A 24166-nucleotide genomic window follows, 5' to 3' on the forward strand; every position below is an offset into this window, starting at 1 on the left:
CATCAATTTATGTTCACAATAAATTTTGCCTAGTTGTGCGTCACACAAACCAGACGAGAACAAGTTTTCAAACTGTAATTACGCGAGCAGAATTTGGCAGATTTGCAGACTTTGACACCCAGAAATGTTCACACAACCAGAGAGTTTGCATATTCAGGCTGTGAAACCGGTTGTTGTGAGTCGGCTGTGTGGTAGCCTGCTTTTAAAAATGTAATCATAATTCATTGTTTTGCTATTTGCAAAACTCTGAGGGCTAAGGAACTTTTTTTGCTGACTTTTTTAGGGCTTCATGTGGACTAAACTGTAAGTGAGAAAGCTATGTGAGACATGCAATAATACAGTCAAAAATATGTTACTTTTATCAATTAAATAAAAGCATGTCAATAAACTAAATATGGCTGGACCCTTTATGATTCTCATTTTAGAGGGGTTGATCTGGTACCCTAACCCCTAGATGGGTAGATGTTAAGTAGTTTTGACTGTATTTTGTTTATGTCTTGACTACACTGAAAATCATTAATAAACAGACCTTAATAATAATAAAAAAAAACATTACTCAGGTTGAATGACAGATTACACTAAAATAATTTGTCATCTCTTTTTACATTCAGGGACTCTCTCCGACTCTGGACGTAACTCAATGTCTAGCCTGCCCACCCACAGCACCAGCGGCAGCCTAAGTGCTTCCACGGGCCCGGTCAGTCACAGCGATGGCAGCTCAGCTCTCGCAAACAGCCTCAGCAAGGGAGTGCAGTCCAATTTCCCTCCATGGGTCAATGGGAATAGCACTAACCTTGACTGTAGCTACAGGGCTGCTTTGAACAGCGGAGGGTTGGCATCTAAGGCTAATGGGGACGCTGGCGCTCCACTTTCTGCAGATGAGCCAAGCGCTCTCTCTGAAACTGCAGCTGGGATTCGGTCCCCCATTACTACAGACGAGTTACTGATTGAACGCTTGGAACAAAGGCTGCTGGAGAGAGAGACTGAACTGCAGGAGCTACAGGTACCAAGCTGTTATGTTACAACAAAAAACAGCATGTGCTCTTAATCAAGATCAGTAAATAGATTGTACAACTGTGGCAGTGATGAACTGAAAATAAGTACATTTACTCAAGTACTGTACATAAGTACAAATTTGAGGTACTTGTACTTTACTTGAGTCTTTTCTTTCCATGCCACTTTCTACTTCTAAGCCGCTACATTTCAGAGCGAAATATTGTACTTTTTACTCTTTACTACACTACATTCATTTGGCAGTTTTAGTTACTTTACAAATTATGATTTAAGATTTGTGCACCCAAAACACATGTAGTTAATAAAATATGATTATTAGTTTTATTATAAATTAAACTACCCAACAATATACATGCCTACAAGTACAGCTGAAATGATTAACCAATGAATCACTTAGTTGATTGAAAAAAGTGTTTCTAAAATGTGAGGGTTTTTCTGCATTGAGTACCTTTGAATACTTAAAGTACATTTTCCTGATGATACTTACATACTTTTACTTGAGTTACATTTGCAATGCAGTGTTTTAACAGTGTGGTATTAGTACTTTTACTTAAGTAGAGGATCTGAATCCGTCTTCCACCGCTGAACTGTGGTCATGTTTAACTGAGATGTCTTCACCTTGCAACAGGGGAGTTTTGAAGACAAAGAAACAGACACCTGCCAGCTGTTTGAGGAGAGACAAAGGTACTGTGCTGAAGAGATGGAGGGGCTGAAGGAGCGATGCTCCACTAAGCTACGCCAAGTCTCTCAAATGGCCGCAAAAACCCAGCAAGCGCTCCAGCTGCAGGTCAGCCAGCTCCAGGTCAGCCCACCTCCTCTTTTCTTTCCAGTCCCCTTCATTTCTGGTTCATCTTCATCCCACCAACCCTTTCTCAAAATATCAGTGGCGGTTCTAGACCATTTCGAATGGAGGGGCCAGGCTGGGGCCACATGTGATTTTAGGGGTACCAAATATTGTAAGCACAAGACGTTACATACCACCAACCCTCCATAGGTTTGGTTCTACAAAATACTCAAGATATACACTACTGGTCAAAAGTTTGGGGTCACTTAGAAGTTTCCATTCCACTCCATTATAGACAGAATATCAGCTGCATTGGGTTTTTTTTTTAAATCAGAGCAGCACTTTTCAGATTACATTATGTGCTTACATAATTGCAAATGGGTTCGCCAATGTTTTCTCAGTTAGCCTTTTAAAATAATTTTAGATTAGTAAACAGAATGTGCCTTTGGAACATTGGATGAATGGTTGCTGATAATGGGCAATGTCGATATTGCATTAAATATCAGACACTTCTTTCTACAACAGTCGAGAACCCTTTTGCAATTATATAAACACATAATAATGTGTTTATTGACGATGAATTTCAAAAATAAATGTAAAACTACTGGTAATAAATTGGTGTTCGTGGTGTCTTTACATGGTAGTAAAAGAAACGTTAAATGTAAAAAAAATAAAGAAGCACCAAAAACATTCAAATAAGTGCCAAAAGTGTAGAAAGAAAAAAAAAAAAAAAAAAAGACAAAAACGTCAGAAAAAAGTGTTGATTTTCTGACCAGGGAGGATGACAAGCGCATGATCGAATGGAAGACAACACAAGGGTTACCCTCTGAGGTCTAAGGGTATTGTCACAAATCTTCTTAAATTTACCTTTTAAGGGTATTTGCATAGAACCGATCGATGATGTGTTTCATATCAAAATGTTCAGAACAAACTCAGCTTTCCATATAGGGACGCCCACAATTTTTTCTAGAGCAATATGTAAAGAGATAATTGGGCGATAAAGCATAAACGTTGATGTTTGAAATGAGTTGACCAAAGTTTTAGGTTTACAAAGTACTGTAATATATGAGAAAAAAAAAATCTGAAATGAAATGTTGTAGCCTAATATCGCTTTTTGAGCACCGGGGGTTAAGAACAAAAAAAGCAGTAGTAGAAGCACAGACATCGGATACCTTGCATGAATGAGTGAAATGAGAAAAAAACAACAACTCTTGTACAGGTGGAGAAGGAGAGGCTTCAGGAGGATGTCTTAAAGCTTACCAGAGAGAAGGATCTTGTGGGGCTCAGACTGAGGACTTATGCAACAGAGAGCACACAGCTCGCTCCGACACTCGAGGAAACTCAATGGGAGGTGAGTCATGAGTCATTCATGATATGAATTGGGTTTAATACCTTGTAGCTCACAATACAACCTAGGACAACCTTGAAGGCTGCTACTGAGATGAGGGAACATAATGTCCTTCCATAGAGGAATAATCCACCATCATGCATCCATGAAAAGAGTATGTAAATCCATAAAAGAGTCGAAGACACCAACTTCTCCATTTACATTTTCCTCAGTAGTTCACAATGTTGCCTTTTAACATCAGGAACATTACTTTTTTTACCTACTTTGTTTTACCTACTTTTGTTACGTGTAACGTGAAAGGGACCACTCGAGTGGATGAATCCACAGAATTATCTACCAACTGTTGTTTTTCTCATGGAGCTTTTTTAGCAACTCTCAGCTCATTGTTTTGGTTTTACAGACGGTCATTTTACGGTTTTGGTTCAGTATCACCAATCAGACCGGTTTCCAGCTGTTTTGCCGCAAACAAGCTCTGATAAACCAACTGTGCGCTCCCTGCCCAACACAAAACGGCCAACAGATTCTCACTCCCATCACGTAAAATACGGGCGCTTGGTCAGGTGCCTTTGGTGTGTTATTGACGATAAAAGTCTCCTTTAGCGTCATATCTAAACACGCTTTATCGGGACTATTGGGGTCACTTTTGTTGCAGTTCGGTTAAGGAAAAGGTTGTGGGTGGGCTTACGTTTCCATGATACAAGGGAAGAACGGGGCGGTTGGGTTTAGGAAAAGAAGAACGGGATGGTTGGGTATAGGAAACGTGACACGTGGGACATGATCCCCGGTCTCCTGAGTTAAAGTCATGTGTTGTTTGACCCATCCACCCCCCCCAACCGACCTCCCTATGCGGATTTTCATACTACTCGCTCTTAGTGGTGTCAACAATAATCGATTCGGCGATGCATTGCAATGCGGGGCATGCACGATTCAGCGATGCGGCAAAGTGCCATCATCGATTATGTCACTGTTTATTTTCTGGCCTTGAGTGGACAATAAAGTTGTAAAGTTTCAATTACTTCTGTATCAAAGATGCAGGAGAGTGATAATACACACATAGCAGCCAATCAAATCTGTTGTTCAATATCCTCTCAAAGATCACTGTCCCGTTGAAGGGACACTGCGTCGCTGTAACCTCGATGAAACTTCCACTCATGAGCGTTTTTATAACTTTAAAGCATTAAATCTTCCAAATATACACACCAATTGAAAGTTTAGCCTCTAAAACAATTCAGCCATAATCTGCGCAGCTGTCGAGAGTGCATCCATACCTGATTTCGTTGTCCTTTCAGCAACAAAGTGGTATGTTGCCCAAAACTTGATTTTCATTAATCCCCAAGAGTCCAAGGAAGTGTAATATCCAAGCTTTATATTCCAAAACGATCTGTTCGCCTCACAATGTTGAAGTTTCTGGCCGAATCACAAGGAAAAAACGTGAAACAATTTTCCATTTCCGCACTTGTTACTGCCGCTAGCTTCTCTGCCCAGCTTGCTACATGCTCAAAGTGGGCGTCATCGAATTCCCTAGCTTCTAAGCTTTTGATAGACATCTCATATTAGCCAATCCGTTCAGGTTTGCCTCTGATATAGCCAATGAAAGCGGACAAGCCGATGACAGCAAATCGGACAGACATTTCTGTAAAAAAACTATTTTTGAGTCTTGGCATCTGGATTTTTTCTATAATCACCTGAGACATGTTGCTATGGCCTGGGTGTATCTGTATATCACCAGATGTGTTTACAGTATTTTATTTTGATCATTTTACAGATGTATGACTTGGATGGAAATAAAAAACCTCCATTCTAGCCTGTAACTCTGTGTCAGTAAGTCCTAGAATCACCCTGACACTTGTAACAAAAAAATTGAGAGCGTTTCCTTTCCAATGATGTCAGGCACACCCCAGAGTGTCAAAGTATGTGGGAGCTGTACCACTTTTAATTTGGGTATGTCGTTTAGACAAAAAAGCATGAAATTTCAGCGGAATCTTAACAGGATATCTGACTGATTGAGTCATGACTGATGAAAAATTTGCCTTGTTGTGTGCAGTAGAATTTTGATGCATCGCAATGCATCGTAGAATCGAATTGAATCGTTACCTGGTGAATTGTAATCAAATTGAATTGTGAGGGCAGTGCCAATGCACACCCCTACTCGCTACCGTAGTTGCTCTTAATGCTCCGTCATCTTCAAACCCCGTGTAGCTGCTGCTCTCCCCGGTGCGTTCTACAAACACGGTGAAGGGCGCTTTTTGCGTCGCTTCAGACGCTGACAGCCACTGTCCAAACGTCCGTATTTTACGAGTTCAGAGTGAGAACGGGTTGAAACTGCAAACAAACAAAGTTAGAGACTATACATAGCTGGTGAACATAGTGGAACATCTGGCAACTAAAGAGACAAGAGAACAGAGCTAAAAGGAGAGCAAATATTGGATTACATTTGGCCAGAAACATGACTTCAAATGAATGCTAATGTTGCTTTTTGTCTGCTGGATGTAAATAGGCAACTATTTGCTAATACATTTGCCAAACAACTTTATGTACAGTCTATTCTGAGGATATGTAATGTTTGCGTTTAAAGCCGATTGTGCCAAATAAAATCAATTAGTGCACATTTAAACATATTCTCAACCTAAAAAGTAGTGTTCCCCATGCATACTATTGCCATTTATCATTTACTAATACTTAATGTGCATTTCAAGTATTTAGCATCTTAGCATCTTTCGTGTTTTATAGATTTTTAGAACACTGTGCACACAAACCAATTCAACAAGTTTCCAGCCATTTTCTGGGTGCTGTCATTATGGGAAATGCACAGAATCCATAATTGTCCAAATGTACATGAAGACTTGAACAATATTATATTATTAACAATATATAAGGATATCCGGCGGTTGATTTTTCCTTTCAAGCCAGTGTGAAGTAAATATCAAACACGTAATTACTTATTATTGACGGGTTCATCTTCATAATTGTCTCCAAATCCAAACGTAGGTGTGCCAGAAGACGGGGGAGATCTCCTTGTTGAAACAGCAACTGAGAGACTGCCAGGCGGACGTCAACCACAAGCTAAACGAGATGGTCAGCCTCAGGGTGTCACTGAAGGAAAACACAGCAAAGATGGAGATGCTCGAGAGACAGAACAAAGACCAAGAGAACAAACTCCACTCTCGAACCATAGAGGTTGAGGTTAGTATGTTCAGGAATCAATTCATTCAAATAAGGACATGGTCAGGTCTAGGGGGATAAGCGGCTTGGACCCAAAATGCAGAGTGTAGCGACGAGGAGGCAGCAGGCAGAGTCGAAAGATGTATTAAACAAAAACAAGACTTACAACAGAAGGTGTCCTGAGGCAGGCAAAAAAGAATCCAACGCAAAATCCCCCCCAAAAAACCTTAGAAAACTAAAGACTAGGAAAGGCAAAACCATAAGGAAGGAGCGACGCAGAGAATGACACAGGGAGTGAAGACGATGAACCGACAAGAGACAAAAGCACAGAGATTAAATACACAAGGTAAGGAGGGTAGTAGGCTAACGACAGACAGGTGACATGAGGGCTGATGAACAGGTGGAACAAATCAGGGCAGAGCAGACAATTAGTAGCCTGACAAGCCAGACCCACATCAAGATGTTGGGTCTGAGAACTCACCATTGGCAGGGCTCAATCTGAGGGGCGGGACAAACGGTTGTCTTTAAAATTCCCTCTGCACGCAATAGGATAGCGCTACAACCAGGCAGAGCAACGAAGAAGGTAGCGGAGCTAGTTGATAGATTCAACTTTTGCCGTATCCGGTCGGCAAAACTCCGAACACATCTTCCTTTTTTAAGAATGACTTCAGTGTCGTTCTTTGTTCTTTTCTCAAAGAAAAGCTGAACTCCAAGTCTTCCAGAAGACCGCTATTCACAGCAGCAGCAGCCATAAGCCCCGCCCACCGACTCTATACACGATGTGATTGGCCTGACCAAAGTTTGGTTTTCCAGCTCACAAGTCAACAGAGCGTGTCTAGACCCCCCCTGGCTGCAAAATAAATTTGCTGCCACTAGGGTGTGTCTAGATTTCTAGGCTAGACCATTGGTGTACCCATGGCCCTTAAAGGACAAATCCAGCGTAAAATGAACCTAGGGTGTACCGAGACGACCGTTCTCTGGGATATGTTTTCATGCTAACGGGCGGGCGCCATCTTGGGAAAGCAGTCACGACCAGTCGAACGACGAATGGAAGAAAAACGAGACATGACACAGGAGAAACAAACTATACAAAGTAAAACAGGAAACTGAAGCATGAAATAGAATAGAATATGAATACGTTTTATTCTCATTGGACAGCAGCTGTCCATCAAAATTTTAGAAAGTACCCTTATAAAGACAAAAGAAACAGAATAAATACAATAATATTTATTGTTTTTATAAATACAATAATAAAAAGTATACATGTCGATAAAACGAGGATAAACAGAGAACACAGAAAGAACACGGGTAACACGCAACCATCAACAAACAACAGGGAAACATTAACACAAAGACAGGCTGACAAGGATAGACATGCTGGGCAGGAAAACAGAGACACGTGAGGTGATCACTAGGGCTGCTCCCTCTTAGTCGATTAGTCGACTAATCGGTCGTTTTGGTCTTAGTCAACTTGGATTTCTTTAGTCGATTAGTCATGTTTTATGCTCTTTTCATGCTGCGAGCACATCTCTGGTAAACACAAGAATTAAAGTGGTGCTTTTGCATGACTCTTTGTGGAGAAACTCAGATTTACAGATCTGTCGATTAAATCAACTAATCAATTAGTCGATACAATTGAATGAGTGTTAGTCGACTAAGAATTTCTTCAGTCGAGCACAGCCCTAGTAATCACAAGAACAAAGAACTCAAAAACTGTCACATGGTAAAATAAAATAAGCTTTACATTATTAGCTGACACTTTTATCCAAAGCGACTTCCAATTGCTATATATGTCAGAGGTAACACGCCTCTGGAGCAACTAGGGGTTAAGTGTCTTGCTCAGTGACACATTGGTTGATGTATCGCAGTGGGAATTGAACCCAGATCTCCCACACCAAAGGCATGTGTCATATTCACTGCGCCAACACCACCACAAAGATTATGACAACATAACATTACATGTCATTTAGCTGACGCTTTTATCCAAAGCGACTTCCAATTGCTATATATGTCAGAGGTAACACGCCTCTGGAGCAACTAGGGGTTAAGTGTCTTGCTCAGGGACACATTGGTTGATGTATCACAGTGGGAATCAAACCCAGGTCTCCCACACCAAATGCATGTGTCATATCCACTGCGCCATCACCACCCAAAACTAATCCAAAGGCCATCTGGCCTAGAGCAAAACCGTGACAGACATGCCGATAAAATGCCCACACAGTGCTTATAATTTATGTAATGTGAATTGCTTTATTTTATTTTAGTTTGATTAATTTAGTCCTCTTGTGTCTCTTGCCTGTGTTTTTTATATGCTGCTGCCTGTCTTGGCCAGGTCACCTTTTAAAAGGGGATTCTTGATCTTAATGGGTTTCTCCTGGTTAAATAAAGGTTATAATAATAAAAAAAATATATTAAAGCACTCAGTCAGAATGGATATTTGCTATTATGTGCTACAATTAACTGTGACCTTAAGACTGTTTTCAATGTCCGTGTTTTAGCAGATGTATATAATCATAGTCTTAATAAGTGGCATTCATATAATTAGACCTGTTACAATATCAGTCAAAATTAGGGCAGAACAATATACTGCTTTTTTATCGCCATCGCGATATCAACTGGCGCAATAAACACATCACGAGAAGGCTGCGACATATTTGCGAAAGACACTCCGAGATTTTTCGAGTTACTTGAAAGAAAATATCAGCAGAAAACTGCACTTTAAAATATAACGTCATTCTTTTTTCAGTGCTGCCTTTTATTTTCAATTCAATGCTCAATTTGTTCAATATAAGGATGTTAGAAATGATTTCCTTTCATTTGTTTGAAATTCAACAAGCAATTTGTCATATTTTAACAGAATACTGAAAGCAGCAGAAATGCAGAACTGAGTACACTTTAATATCTGTTTATTTATCGCTATTGCGACATTCAACAGCGTTATCGCATGTCTTATATTTTCCTCATATCATGCAGTCCTAGTCAAATAGTCCTCCTAATTGCTGCCTATGTCTGCACATTTTCCATTTCTGATTCAGGTGTGCCAAAATGAACTGCAGCGCAAGAAGAATGAGGCTGATTTGCTGAGAGAGAAAGTGGGCAAACTGGAGAAAGACATTCAGGGAATGAAACAAGATCTGGCAATGGCCAAAGAGCGGAGGCTGCAGCTCAGTTTGCAACCCGAGGCCCAGGCCAACACTCCGGCCTCGGAAAGACTCATAGACCAGGGCTCAGACTCCCCCGCCCGGGGCCAGGCTGGGGAGAACAGCGAACACATCTCCGCAGAATCCCTCCAGAGAGAAGTGGAGAGGCTGAAGCGGCAGCTCGGGGAGGAGAAGGACGCGCAGGAGAGGCAGGCCAACAGCTTTGAGCAGGAGAGAAAAACTTGGAACAAGGAGAAAGACAGGGTCATCAAGTACCAGAAGCAGCTCCAGATCAACTACCTGCAAATGCACAAGAAGAATCAGGACCTGGAGAGGATCCTGAAGGAGCTGACCGCTGAACTGGAGAGCCGCACGGAGCTCGGCATGGACATCAACTACAGCTCAGGGTTACAGACGTACGACGACGTTATTGCCACAGAGATTTGATGCGAACACTCACACACATTCGGTTAAAGTGGCCCACAGCACTTGGCTATTTTTTCACAACAGATATTTCTGATAAACACATTCTCACTCTCCCTTTGCGTAAAATATGGACGCTTGGTCATGTGCCTTTTGCGTTTGTTATTCACGCTAAAAGTGCGTCCTTTGGCATTTGTTATTCACACTAAAAGTGTGTCCTTAGGCGTTTGTTATTCACACTAAAAGTGCGCCCTTTGGCGTTTGTTATTCACACTAAAAGTGCGTCCTTTGGCATTTGTTATTCACGCTAAAAGTGCGTCCTTTGGCATTTGTTATTCACACTAAAAGTGTGTCCTTTGGCGTTTGTTATTCACACTAAAAGTGTGTCCTTTGGCGTTTGTTATTCACACTAAAAGTGCGTCCTTTGGCGTTTGTTATTCACACTAAAAGTGCGTCCTTTGGCATTTCTTATTCACGCTAAAAGTGCGCTTTGGCGTTTGTTATTCACGTTAAAAGTCTCCTTTAGCATCGGGACTCTTGACGTCACTTTTGACGTTCTGGGTCGGGACATACTGACTGACTAGCGGCAAAAGAAGGGGACAATTAGGTTATGGAAAAGATGGTGGGTGGGTGGGGTTATAAAATGTACGTTTCAGTGACACGCGGTACAAGAACGGAACACGAACCCCGGTCTCCTGGGTGAAAGTCCTGTGTTGTTTGACCCATCCACCACCCCAACCACCCTTCTAACGCGGCATTTCGGTCTTTCATTCTACTCATTGTCGCTCTTACTACGTCATCTTACAGCGCCGCTGATGCTCTGCCCGGTGCGTCCCGTACAGACGCTGAAGAGTACTTTTTGCATCGTTTCTGACACTGAGAGCCACTGCCCAAGCGTCCGTATTTTACAAGTTGGGAGGAATAACGGGTTGTTATGATATTATAACACCTGCTAACAAGTGTTTCACAAGGGTTATTTAATAGAATGTGCATAATATAGGTTATTTTGTGTCCAGGTCTCACACACAAAAAATTCAATAACATTTTTTTTTTTTTTTGTGTGATGACACTGTTGTTTGAAAGTAATTAATTTAATGTTAAAATATTTTTTTTGTTAACCATGCCGTCTAACAGGATCACTCATCGTTCAAATTGTAGTTTAAACACCATTTATTAGTTGTTCACTGATACGGCCCAGACAATAGCTGATGTATCTGAATGATTAATGTCTGATGGTAACACATGACGAGCATGATGCAACTGGGCAAATGGCAGTGATCAGTATCATCTGTGAGTCTGGGGTCTTGAACCTTAATAGACTTTGCCATATGTATTTTCACATTACTGTCCATTTTTAGGGGGGTTTCTGCATGGGAAAAAAAAACGGTTTTAAAGTGCTCATATTATTCTCAATTTTAGGTTCATATTGTATTTGGAGATTGGACCAGAAAATGGTTTACATGGTTTAATTTTTCAAAAAAAAATTGTTTTGTTGTACTGCACATTGCTGCAGCTCCTCTTTTCACCCTGTGTATTGAGCTCTCTGTTTTAGCTACAGAGTGAGGCATCGTACTTCTGTTCCATCTTTGTTGGGAGTCACACATGCGCAGTAGCTAGGTAAGGACTACTAGCCAGTCAGAAGCAGAGTATGAGGGCGTGCCACGCTAGCAGCTAGGCGAGCATTATAACGTGTGTTACAAAGTGACCACGTCTGTCTCTGAAGTAAAGGCTGGACTACAGTAGAGCTGTTTGGAGCAGTTTGTGAACAGTGTTTTCTGTTGGAGATGGTAAGTCCCTTTGGGGTGGACTTTGGGCTTTTTCACTTTGTAAACCTATAACATGCAAAAAAATTTATATAACACAATAAAGGAAAGGGAGAAGCCAAAAAGCATAATATGAGTACTTTAAACCATTTTCCGAGTCATGTCAAAGCAATACACAGGTCTCATGATGTGAATATGTGTTGTATCCACACCAATGTACACAAAGAAATGTTTTGCACTACAAAATACATGTTAAAATCGACCCAAGCTGTCATGCATTTTCATCCTTAAATTCAATTCAACAGTGAAGATTTAAGTCAATATATGTACTATACTGAAGTTGATATATTTTATTATGTCATCTGTATTTTTTTAATCATTCTCTGGAATGATTGTTCCTGTTTTGTCAAACTCAAACTTTCCGTTACTGAGAACATTTCAGAGAGAGGGTAAATTCATCTTGCAAGCCAGAGCAAAATTACATGTGTCAATTCAGATGCCATATAAAGTCCTAATATCACTCATACAATAACCATCACTCCACTGAACACATAAATCATTGATATATGAAATTGTTTCATTGCTGTTCAGGCTGACTGTCCTTAGGGTTGTAAATCTAATTGCCTAATTTCGTTTTCTACGGCTCCATCTACAAACTTTAGCGGAGATTATGAACACTTTGGATCAGTGGACACTGTGTTGTCTGAGTGTGCATGAAACCAGGACTTTGTTAAAGCCAACCTGTTAATTGCTGATACAGAAATGCACATAATACAGTATATACTGGAGAACTCGTCTGACAGATACCAAGGGCAAATGCAAATTTGGGGATTCACTTTGTGTTCCGTGTGTGTTTAGAGAGGGGGAGCGAATAAAAGCAAATATTTCAAGAGAAAAACAGAGGAAAAAAGGGAGATCTACCGGTAATGTCTGTCTCTCTCTCTCTCTCCCCTACATTGTTCATCTAACTTTGTGAGAGTTAGCTGGCACTGTTCCACTTGGAGACAAACAATCCTTCGCAGCATCGGCCCCGGACATTTGGCTCTGCTGTTTTGGAGCTATTCCACTTCCCACAAGGGCAAAGTAGTTTGTGAAGCAAAAAGTTCAACTACTCCACCCACGCAATACTCAGGCTCATGTAGAACTATCTGGCACAAATATATTCACACCAGTGTTGTAATGTAACACAGTACAAATACTTTGCTACTGTACTTACACCTACATTGTGTAATTTTTTGAGTTGATTCTTAGCAAAATATGTGCTCATTCATGTGTAATTACTTCCACCAACTAATCAAAGTATTCTCGTAAGCGTAGAATCTGCCATTCGGAATCATTCAGAATACATACGAGCGAGTCGCTCGAATGACGGCCGCCATGTTGTGCCTCCATCTTTAAAATACATCAGCCAAAGAGGGACATAGCTCCGCCTTTACACCTTTACACTCAGTGGCACCGTGACGAATGCCAGGGGGAGATTACTCGCCAGGGAAGCGAAAAAGAGAATTAAAAGGACAACGCGACAGGCAAAGCAACAATTCCAAAGTTAATATTGGAGGGTGGTAAACAGCCGCGTGTAAACGATGGAGATACTAAGCGCTAACTTCAGGTTCGGCCACCGTAGCAGTTAAAACGTGATCGGAATGGGAGGGGCTAGAAAGTAATATTCAGTTGGTTGTCATATACAGTTTCACCGCTAGATGGGAGAAGTTCTTACACAATGTAGCTTTAAGTAGCGTTTTCACGTATCTGTACTTTACTTCGTTATTTATATTTCCAGAAACTTTTACTTTCACTCCTACTTCAATGTATACTTTTAGTCCATTACATCTTAGTTACTCGTTACTACAAAATAAAATCAGAAGAAATTTCTTACAATGGAAAAAAGCAGGTTTGGCAAATCATTGCTCCTAGATTGCCAAGATAATGCACCCTCCATTCCAGTTGGTGACCTAATGCCTGTTTGTTGCCAAGCGGCAAAAAAAAAAACCATAGGCTTAAACAAAAGAAGAAGAGGAGGAAGCATAATAACTGATAGTGTCATGGAAGCACCTGCTGCAGGCTCTGCTGCCATGGTAACAGACACTGAACACCCCAGCGACAGTGGTGATGAAGTTAAAGTTACACACCTTTGGCAATAAAGTACATAACCAACGTTTTTTTTTTTTACTTTTACTTCTAATACTTAAGTACATTTAATATCAGAAATTTACTTTTGATACTTAAGTAGAGCAAATATCAGATACTTTAAGTCTATTACTCAAGTAATACTCTAAAATGTGACTTCAACTTCTACCAAAGTCATTTTCTGGTAAGATACTTGTACTTTTACTCAAGTATTGCTTTCAAGTACTTTATACAAGACTGATTCACACGCTGCGCTGGTCAAGAATGTGTGGCAATCTCTGGAATGAGGCTGCTTGAGATTGCTCAGCTCAGCTCCCCACCATTACACTACATAAACCGCAGCGGGTCAGGAGAGATTTGGCAGCTGACAGACTAAGTGGAACTAAGGTGAGGTGATGGAACCAGTGGCACTCAAACTCAAAAGTGTTTTACAGCCCTTCCTCTGGTCCTTAGAGTAAGGGCACGGAAAAGTGGTCAAATAGGGGAAGTAGCAAAAGGACGGTTGATAGTGCAGCTATGGAAGCGGTGAAATCTTGCACACCTTGGACAAAAAAGTCTCAGTGAAACGGACTGTACGCTGGGATGGAATTGGAAATAAGTACAAACAAACAAGCCTCGGTGCAAACACAGTTGATTTAAAAAAGTAGCAAATGTTTTCCATCCGTGCTCCTTCTAACACTTTTCCAAATGTAATTTGCTGTTGTCTGAAATTCTATTTATCTAAAAAAAAAAAAAAAAAAAAAAGGAATTTTACATTGAATCTCAGCGAACAGACTACACCGAGGCTCTTTTTGCCAGAAGAAGACAGAGAGCAGATTCATCTGTTCAAACATCAACAACAAACACATGATTATATACTAATGTTTGCTTTTAACGATTACTGAAACTGTCCTTTAATGCAGTAGTTCTCAACCTTTCCGAGTCGTGACCTCCCCAGAATAATGAGGTTGGTGTTCGCGACTCCCCCCCCTCCCTCGACAAAAAGAAAAGGAGCAGTGTAAACTTGTATCTACACTCCTCCCTCTGCTGATTTTGAGTGGTCAATGCTCTGATTAATACATGTAAACATATAATGCTTTGCTTTACAGTTTAGTTTTAGTTTTAGCAGCTAGCCCTTTACTCCTAATTCCCACCGGCTCCGGAACGGCTCCGGAACGGCGGCGGAGTCATTAGGTTTCCATTAAAGTCATTGTGTGTATTTCCACTGGCTGCAGAACGGCTGCAGAACGGCTGCGTCCCGACTCCGTCCCAGCTCCGGCGGTCCGCAGCCCTCCAGAGCAGAGACGCAGAGCTTCTATTTTTGCCAGACGCCGGAGAGCTCCGCAGCAATTCAGCACAATTCAGATAGTGCGGGACAGGAAGTCGAGCACAGAAACAAGATAAAACATCCGGTTCATTTTCAAAATAAAATACACCGTGCTCACGGTGGATCATATTATCCATGCACTACATCTTGAAAACACAGCACAGAGCTGTTTCCCCTCTACTCCTCTGGATGGAAACTAACTGGTGTTGGTTTTGTGGTTCTATTCTACGTGAATTCGCGAGATCTCGTGGGTCCTCGTGACTTCAGCTGTAGGTCATGGCCGCAGCCGTTCCGCAACAAATCCGGACCTGGTGGGGTATTGACGGACGGCAGAGCACGGAGCCGTTCCGCAACCAGTGCATATTAGGCCCCGCCCCCCCCCCAACCATCCCCAGTTCCCCCCCGCCCCGGGGCCCGGCCCCCCCCCTTTGGGGGGGGGCCCCCCTCCTTTCCACGGGGGGCCCAAAAAAAAAAAAAAAAAGCAACCCCCCCCCCCAGCAATTTTTAAAACCCCTCCCCAGTCTAGAATATGCTATTTCATATTTTTCTCCCCAACCATCTGGCGACCCCTAGAAATGATGTTGCGACCCCATCGGGGGTCCCGAGCCCCGGGTTGAGAACCACTGCTTTAATGTAGAGCTGCAAAGATTACTCGATTAGTTGTCAAGTAATAAATAAATCACCAACTATTTTTTTATCAACAAAAAAAAGTCACAATTCTCTGATTGCAGCTTTTTAAAAGTATTTTCTAGTCTCTTCTCTCCTCTGTGACAGTGAACTGAATATCTTCGAGTTGTGGACAAAACAAGACATTTGAGGACGTCATCTTGGGCTTTGGGAAACACTGGTCGACATTTTTCACCAATTTCTGACATTTTAAAGACCAAACTCTATAATTAATCGACGATGAAAATAATCGTTAGTTGCAGCCCTACTTTAATGCACTTAAAAGGTGCATGGGTGAGTACTTTTGATTAGGTACACCACACCTCAATGGACAATACTGTGGCAATAAATGTATAGAGGTATTAGATTTTGGGGGGGGGGAAATGTCACATGCAAATGCTGGATTTAGAAACAAATATGATGTGGATATATATTCAAAGCCCTTTGTCAATCCTTCATTATCATTCTCCATTGCTCTTGGACTTAAATAATGAGAAGATTGTTTCCCTCTCCCGCCTAATCATCTAATATTGGCCTTCATAGTGTTTCCTTCCTCACACAGCAGCTCTTTCCAGCTGATTGGACCAAATCAAAACTGAAATCAAATTAAGGCTCATTGTCAGAGCGCGTAGCACCGTCACCAACATGAAAAGGAGGACCACACAGAAGAGATAACAGGAAATTCAACGTCGCTGGTTTGACATGAAAGAAAACAACAGAGCTGACTGGATGAAGGGATTTTTAACTAAATAAAACATTTAAAGGTCCAATGTGTGGGAATTTCTCCCATCTAGCGTTGAGCTCATATATCGCAATCAATTCTCTCGCGCCACGCAGTTCAAAGTACGTATTGCAGCTACGGTAGCCTTCACGCTTCAAAAAGCCGGTCTCTTGCTCTTTTCAGTATCATTTTTTCTTTTTCTGGGCAAAGAAGAAGACTCCTGTTCCTGAAATTTGGATTTTGAATACGTGTGGTCCTCCATGTTTCCTTCTTCAAACTTGCCGGGGGCCGGGAAGATACGATACCCATTAGCAGCATTAGCAGCACCTGGGAGTTTATCATGTGACAGCGAAAAAACGCGAAAGGCGGAGCAGTATGTCCTGTATGTCCCTTATCGGCTAACGTATTTCAAGATGGCGCAATATGGAGCGTCTACCCCAGTTCATGTGAATGCAAATGTAAAATTTCAAGCCAAAAGGAATACTTGGAATTGATGGTGGAGGTCAATATTCATGAAAAAGGACAAGTTTGTGAACGACTAAACACGTTACACACTGGACCTTTAAGAAACATCACCCACACACACACACACACACACACACACGGTTGTATACAAGATCCTTGCTGCAATGTTCTATACAGTATACAGCCATTTATAATGTGCTTTAGCAGAAGAATAGTTTTAACAGCATATCAATTCTGGCTTTCAATATTGATCTTTTTCATAAAATCTACAATTGTTATTATGCAGAAGCATGCAGGAGCAGAGTTTTTTTTTTTTGGGGGAGGGGAGAGAGAGGTTTTGATATACATCTGTTTGTACAGACTCAGCTGAACATACAGAGTTTTGGTCCAGCAGATGTCTCGCTGTGATTGGACAGCAGTTAGGCAGCCGTCAGAAGACACCGGGTGATCATTTTGCCCTGCCCTGCGGCGACATGATAATAACGCTTTCATATCCTGCTGTGATTCTCCTGATCGGCTGACAGTCAAGCACAAAGGAGCCTGCATTCATTAGTAATGGGCAGGCGCATTTGCAAACCTGTTCAACATACAAAAAAGGCATCTCTGCTTAAATATTAAACAAATGTAATAAATTCAGAATCGGAACTACTGCGGAAAAAAAAATATAATTGTACTATGAAATGGTTTGCACTTTATTTGATGGCCCGGCCCGACCCGACCCTCACCTTTCAACATTACAATAAATATTCCATAGCGGTAAATAATACAACAACACTAGTCAATAACACTGTATCAGTTTCTACCCTGGCCTCATTACTCATTATACACTTGCATACTCAAATGTGCTATATACCAGCCATACCCCGAAACAATTAGTTGCTCTAAAATATCAGGGGGCTAGTTATTCAGGCATGTATTTCATATATTTATTGGTTTATACGAAGCTCTGCATGCAGACCAAGCTACGGCAAACACAGCCTCAGCAAATCCCCGAGCTCCTCCGCAGTCCGCAAACTAATTGGGGAGGGAGTCCCAAAGGGTCCTCGCACATACTGCTGATCCCTTTACAACCGACAAGTTGAAATGGCAATGGAGGTGGATAGGAGTCAGTGTTCGTGTGCGAGTGCGTTTGTGTGGAAGGTAGAAGTACAGGAGGTGGCTTGAGTACTTTGTGTGAATAGGCCTGCAGTCTTTAGAGACTCCCTAGTTGGCTAGGAAACCATCTGTCCCCCCCCCACCTACCAGCTGCATCACCAATGGTTCCCCATTTCTAAGGGGATGTCAAATTCTGCTCATGGGTGGGTGGGGCTGTCCGGATGCCAATTTAATCCCCCACTGCTCAAAATTAGTTAATTAACTCTATCTCTCACACAGAGAGACATTTCTTTTGTAAATAATTCCACCATTCATCACAATCCAACTCTTTTATTCTAAAGCTTTGCCAGCTATCAGCTTGTGAAATTAGCGAGGAACAGTTGAATGTCGGATTAAAAGCCCCACGAGTGAATCCATAACGTTAAATAAGCACAAACAGAAAATGGGTTCAAGCTTATTCGAGGCCAGATTTATTAAATGTGCACCTTACGCTTTCAACCATACGCTTTGTCTGCAATTGCAACTTGGCTGATAAGATTAAGATGATAAGAATTCATTTTGTTTAGACCTGCATTAATTGATTTTCCAAATCAATGTACCTCACATATTCATGGGATATGCTCATCAGATTCCCAGTTAGTGCTACAGCTGTCTGCCACGAGGGACAAGGTGCGTGTGTGTGTTTGTGTGTGTGTGTGTGTGTGGGCTTGTTTAACTATATTCATTGGGTCAAAAAACTGGGAGTCCAGTATACTTGTGGGGTCCTGACAGCTTTGTGGGGCCCAAATGCTGGACCCCACATCTTTATAAAGGGCTGTTTGAGGGTTAAGACTTGGTTTTAGGATTAGGGATAGAATTAGGTTATGGTTATGGTTAGGGTAAGGGTTAGGGTTAGGCATTTAGTTGTGATGGTTAAGGTTAGGGTAAGGGGCTAGGGAATGCATTATGTCAATGATAGGTCCCCACAAAGATAGTGCCACAAACCTTTGTGTGTGTGACAGACTATATATATATATATATATATATATACATATACATATATATATACATATATATATATATATATACATATACATATATATATATATATACATATACATATATATACATATACATATATATATATATATATACATATACATATATATATATATATATATATATATATACATATACATATATACATACACATATATATACATATACATATATACATACACATATATATATATATATTATATATATATATATATATATATATATATATATATATATATATATATATATATATATACAGTGCCTCTTAAAAGTATTCGCGCCCCTTGAACTTTTCGACCTTTTGCCACATTTCAGGCCTCAAACCTAAAGATATAAAACTGTAATTTTTTGTGAAGAATCAACAACAAGTGGGACACAATCATGAAGTGGAACGAAATGTATTGGATATTTCAAACCTTTTAAACAAATAAAAACTGAAATATTGGGTGCAAAATTATTCAGCCCCCCTTAGTTAATACTTTGTAGCGCCACCTTTTGCTACGATTACAGCTGTAAGTTGCGCGTGGGTATGTCTCTATCAGTTTTGCACATCGAGAGACTGACATTTTTGCCCATTCCTCCTTGCAAAACAGCTCGAGCTCAGTGAGGTTGGATGGAGAGCGTTTGTGAACAGCAGTTTTCAGTTCTTTCCACAGATTCTCGATTGGATTCAGGTCTGGACTTTGACTTGGCCATTCTAACACCTGGATATGTTTATTTGTGAACCATTCCATTGTAGATTTTGCTTTATGTTTTGGATCATTGTCTTGTTGGAAGACAAATCTCCGTCCCAGTCTCAGGTCTTTTGCAGACTCCATCAGGTTTTCTTCCAGAATGGTCCTGTATTTGGCTCCATCCATCTTCCCATCAATTTTAACCATCTTCCCTGTCCCTGCTGAAGAAAAGCAGGCCCAAACCATGATGCTGCCACCACCATGTTTGACAGTGGGGATGGTGTGTTCAGGGTGATGAGCTGTGTTGCGTTTACGCCAAACATAACGTTTTGCATTGTTGCCAAAAGTTCGATTTTGGTTTCATCTGACCACAGCACCTTCTTCCACATGTTTGGTGTGTCTCCCAGGTGGCTTTTGGCAAACTTTAAAGCGACACTTTTATGGATATCTTTAAGAAATGGCTTTCTTCTTGCCACTCTTCCATAAAGGCCAGATTTGTGCAGTATACGACTGATTGTTGTCCTATGGACAGAGTCTCCCACCTCAGCTGTAGATCTGTGCAGTTCATCCAGAGTGATCATGGGCCTCTTGGCTGCATCTCTGATCAGTCTTCTCATTGTATGAGCTGAAAGTTTAGAGGGACGGCCCGGGTCTTCGGATTTGTAGTGGTCTGATACTCCTTCCATTTCAATATTATCGCTTGCACAGTGCTCCTTGGGATGTTTAAAGCTTGGGAAATCTTTTTGTATCCAAATCCGGCTTTAAACTTCTCCACAACAGTATCTCGGACCTGCCTGGTGTGTTCCTTGTTCTTCATGATGCTCTCTGCGCTTTACACGGACCTCTGAGACTATCACAGAGCAGGTGCATTTATACGGAGACTTGATTACACACAGCTGGATTCTATTTATCATCATTAGTCATTTAGGTCAACATTGGATCATTCAGAGATCCTCACTGAACTTCTGGAGAGAGTTTGCTGCACTGAAAGTAAAGGGGCTGAATAATTTTGCCGCCCACTTTTTCAGTTTTTATTTGTTAAAAAGTTTGAAATAGCCAATGAATTTCGTTCCACTTCATAATTGGGACCCACTTGTTGTTGATTCTTCACAAAAATTACAGTTTTATATCTTTATGTTTGAGGCCTGAAATGTGGCAAAAGGCTGAAACGTTCAAGGGGCCGAATACTTTGCAAGGCACTGTATATATATATATATATATATATATATATATATAATGAGATCTACTCGTGTTTACAGTGGTCAAATAATGCCACAAAGCCATATATGTACAAAAATACATCACAAGGCTTTAATTCACAACAACCAATTGTGTCAATTTTGTACACCGACTCTGTGCACTGAGACAAAGTGATCATATCCTGAGGTGATGATGAAACGAAGGTGGGTTGCACTGCTTCCATTTAGCTGAAAAAGGAAACATAAAAGACAAGCTGCTGTTTTATCTCTTAGTTCTTTGCATTCAAATGTTTTACACGATCATTATTTTTATTTCCACTCACCGAAATAGCATTTGACTGAAGATGTCCCTCTGTACGTTCAAATTCTATAAAACAATCAGTTTGTTAATCCCAATTTCAATTCTTTGGGGTTCAAACCAAATGTGCAAACAGATACTTGAGATGGATGGTCCTCTTACCTTTCTCCGTGATGGACTCAAATTGAGAAGCATTTTGCGAGGTGTTCTTTTCTATCTTTAGATGCTTGACTGCAAAAGAAAAAAAACAGAAATCTTTAAATGTTTTAAACAGAACCAAACACTGAAAAAACACAAACTAGGTATATCATTTTTTTTTGAAGAATATATATTCTCAGCTTTTGCGAGAACATTCAACAAACTGTGAACATTTTGGTGTGTCACTTCAGCCTAGGAACGCATTTATTTTGGCAATGTGTACGTTTAATGTGGTAAAATGACACTGCTCTACTAGCAGCATGGCTCCGTGCACGGTCTACCACTTCATTCCAGAATGAAATATCAACAACTATTGGATGGATCGCCATGACATTTTCTACAGACATGCATGGTTTTCCAAACGATGTATCCTAATGACTTTGGTGATCCCTTTCTTACTTTTCTTCTAGCACCACCATGAGATTGGCATTTGTGGTTTTGAATGAAAAATATCTCAACAACTGTTGCGTGGATTGCCATGACATTTGCTACACACATTCAAGCCACCCTCAGGATAAACTGTCACTTATCACTTTGGTATACCATTTCCATCTAGTGCCACCTTCAGGTCAAAATTACCTAAACACTTTGGTTTATGACCAAATATCAGCAAATCTAATGACGTTCACATCAGCCTCAGCTGTACTTTGTGTTTACTGCCAACATGCTAAACCAAGACGGTGAACATGTTAAAAGCTCCATACCTGCAGCTGCAGCATGTTAGCATTGTCATTATGAGCATGTTAGCGTGCGGATGTAAGCTTTTTAGCTCAAAGCCAGCCTCACAGTGCTGGTAGTAAGCAAATCTAATGACATTCACATCAGCATCGGCTGTACTTTTTGGTTACTGCTTATTAGCAAGTGTTTACATCCCAACATGCTAAACTGAGATGGTGGTGGCCGATTAGCTCAGTCGGTAGAGTGGGCGCACATGTAGAGGTTTAATCCTTGTGTTGTCTTCCCGTCAACCTTAAAAACCTTTTCTTTTTTTTTCGACGCCTTTTTTTCACAGTTTGTTTTTGTTTTTTCCAACGTTTTAAATTGTAAAATTTTTCTTCTACACATTTTCAGTGTTTATTTCTACGTCCCATATTTTCTGATATAAAACACAAATTGAAAACACAAGTCAACACAAGGTTAATCCTCGATGCAGAAGGTCCAGGGTTCGAATCTGACCTGTGATGGTTTTCCTGCATCCCCCCCCTCTCTCATCTCAGCTTTCCTATCGAATAAAGGCAGGAATGCCCAAAAAAATCTTTAAAAAATAAAAATAAAAAAACTAAGATGGTGAACATGTTATAAACAGCCCACCTGCAGCTGCAGCATGTTAGCATTGTCATTGTGAGCAGGTAAAACAACACAGCCAAACAAGCCAAAACAACACAATCTTAATCTATTGGGTGGCTGGTAAAATTTCAACATTGGCTGGTGGATGGTGCTAATTATGAACCCTGTATGTGTGACACTAGCACAGCCTCCATACCATTATAACTGTCCACTGTCACAGCAGAAATCGTCGTGGGTTCAGCAAAGCGAATGATGAACTCCTGAGGAAACATCCCGGTGGACATCCAAAACGTATTAGTGTTCCTGGGTGGAAGAAAACAGCAATTGTGAACACATACAAGGAATTTGACTCCGGCTTTTGTCACTCAAAAGTACACACACAGAATTAGTGGGAATTATTGAATTAGTGTCAATTAGACATACGACTAAAAACAAGGACAGAGAAGCTGAACAAGGTAAACATGAACATTTAAGCTACGTAGCCTACAGTTTAAGTTTGTATACAAAAGATAAGATAGACTTTATTAATCCCACACTGGGGAAATTCCTGTGCAACAGCCGCTCAAAAGGACAAAATGTACACACATCAGAATAACACAAACACACATTAAGTAGACATAGGAGAAACAATATACATAAAGTATAAGAAATAGAAAAAATAGAATTAGTTATAATAATAAAAGTAATAAAACAAACATATTTACACAATAAACACCCTTATGTACACTAGACAGTATATAAACACAGATAGACGGATGAGTAAGGTGTGTGTGTGTATATATATATATATATATATATATATATATATATACATATAACGTGACACACACACACACGTAACATTACAGACATACAAACACATGCAAACAAACAGCTCTATGAGGATTGTAAACAGCAATACTTCACATGCTTTTGTATTGACACAGAATTTGTTGAAATATTATATGCAGTTATCCCATGTTATGTTGCAGGAAGATGCCCTCTGGTATTTATTGCATACTACATTCAGTGGGTTTGAATAAAGTGAACACCTTACATTAACTTTCATGTGGCGAAAAAAACCATGGCACGATTTCATAAACAACTATGCTAATGCCACCAAAGATTCTCTATAACTAACCCTGTAGCTAAGTGCTAGCTAGCACTTTTTAAGCTAAGTTAGCTAAGTGCTAGCTAGCACTTAACACTCACCCGTCAGTGATGTTTTCTGGTGGGTGATTCTCATCGCCGGACGATGCGACGACAACTTTTGCACCCAAAGAACTTAGCGAGGAATCAATCATGTCCAGTGACTGAAACAGCAAAGACTATGATGTCCGGTGCTGTCTGGTTGAGGGAAAAAATAACAGTAGTTTCGACAATAATACGCAACAATCTGTTTCGTTTACGGGGGTTTGGAGAAGCGCTAATCTAGCTACTGTCGTTACCAAGCCAACCACTGGCGCTGCGTCGCAAGAT

The 24166-nt window shown here is 40.6% G+C and overlaps 2 protein-coding genes across 3 annotated transcripts in view; one reads left to right on the top strand and one right to left on the bottom strand.

Moving 5' to 3' along the window:
• Positions 1 to 10169, top strand: part of lzts1 (leucine zipper, putative tumor suppressor 1) — a 28764-nt gene extending 18595 nt beyond the window's left edge. For both annotated transcript variants that reach the window (XM_039804600.1, XM_039804599.1), the window contains exons 5-9: positions 612 to 1003; positions 1643 to 1816; positions 3018 to 3149; positions 6135 to 6329; positions 9344 to 10169. In XM_039804600.1, the coding sequence (XP_039660534.1) occupies positions 612 to 1003; positions 1643 to 1816; positions 3018 to 3149; positions 6135 to 6329; positions 9344 to 9895 (1445 nt within the window). In that variant the 3' untranslated portion in view covers positions 9896 to 10169. The remainder of the gene's footprint in view (positions 1 to 611; positions 1004 to 1642; positions 1817 to 3017; positions 3150 to 6134; positions 6330 to 9343) is intronic.
• A 10844-nt stretch (positions 10170 to 21013) lies between these two features.
• Positions 21014 to 24165, bottom strand: LOC120561325 (heat shock protein family B (small) member 11). The gene is made up of 5 exons (XM_039804392.1): positions 23900 to 24165; positions 22905 to 23011; positions 21386 to 21454; positions 21249 to 21292; positions 21014 to 21153 (listed from the first exon to the last, which is right to left on the bottom strand). Exons 1-5 carry the CDS (start codon positions 23989 to 23991, stop codon positions 21061 to 21063), a joined length of 405 nt encoding a protein of 134 aa, XP_039660326.1. The 5' UTR covers positions 23992 to 24165; the 3' UTR covers positions 21014 to 21060.
• Between the last annotated feature and the right edge of the window lies 1 nt (position 24166).

Source organism: Perca fluviatilis, chromosome 6 (genome assembly GCF_010015445.1).
Source record: "Perca fluviatilis chromosome 6, GENO_Pfluv_1.0, whole genome shotgun sequence".
NCBI classification, from domain to species: Eukaryota; Metazoa; Chordata; class Actinopteri; order Perciformes; family Percidae; genus Perca; species Perca fluviatilis.

Coding starts and splice junctions, on each gene's coding strand:
- LOC120561325 (XM_039804392.1), bottom strand. CDS start 23,991: ATGATTGATTCCTCGCTAAGTTCTTTGGGTGCAAAAGTTGTCGTCGCA. Junction 21,293..21,385: donor TGAGTCCATCACGGAGAAAG/GTAAGAGGACCA, acceptor ATTGTTTTATAG/AATTTGAACGTACAGAGGGA. Junction 21,154..21,248: donor TTCAGTCAAATGCTATTTCG/GTGAGTGGAAAT, acceptor TTCCTTTTTCAG/CTAAATGGAAGCAGTGCAAC.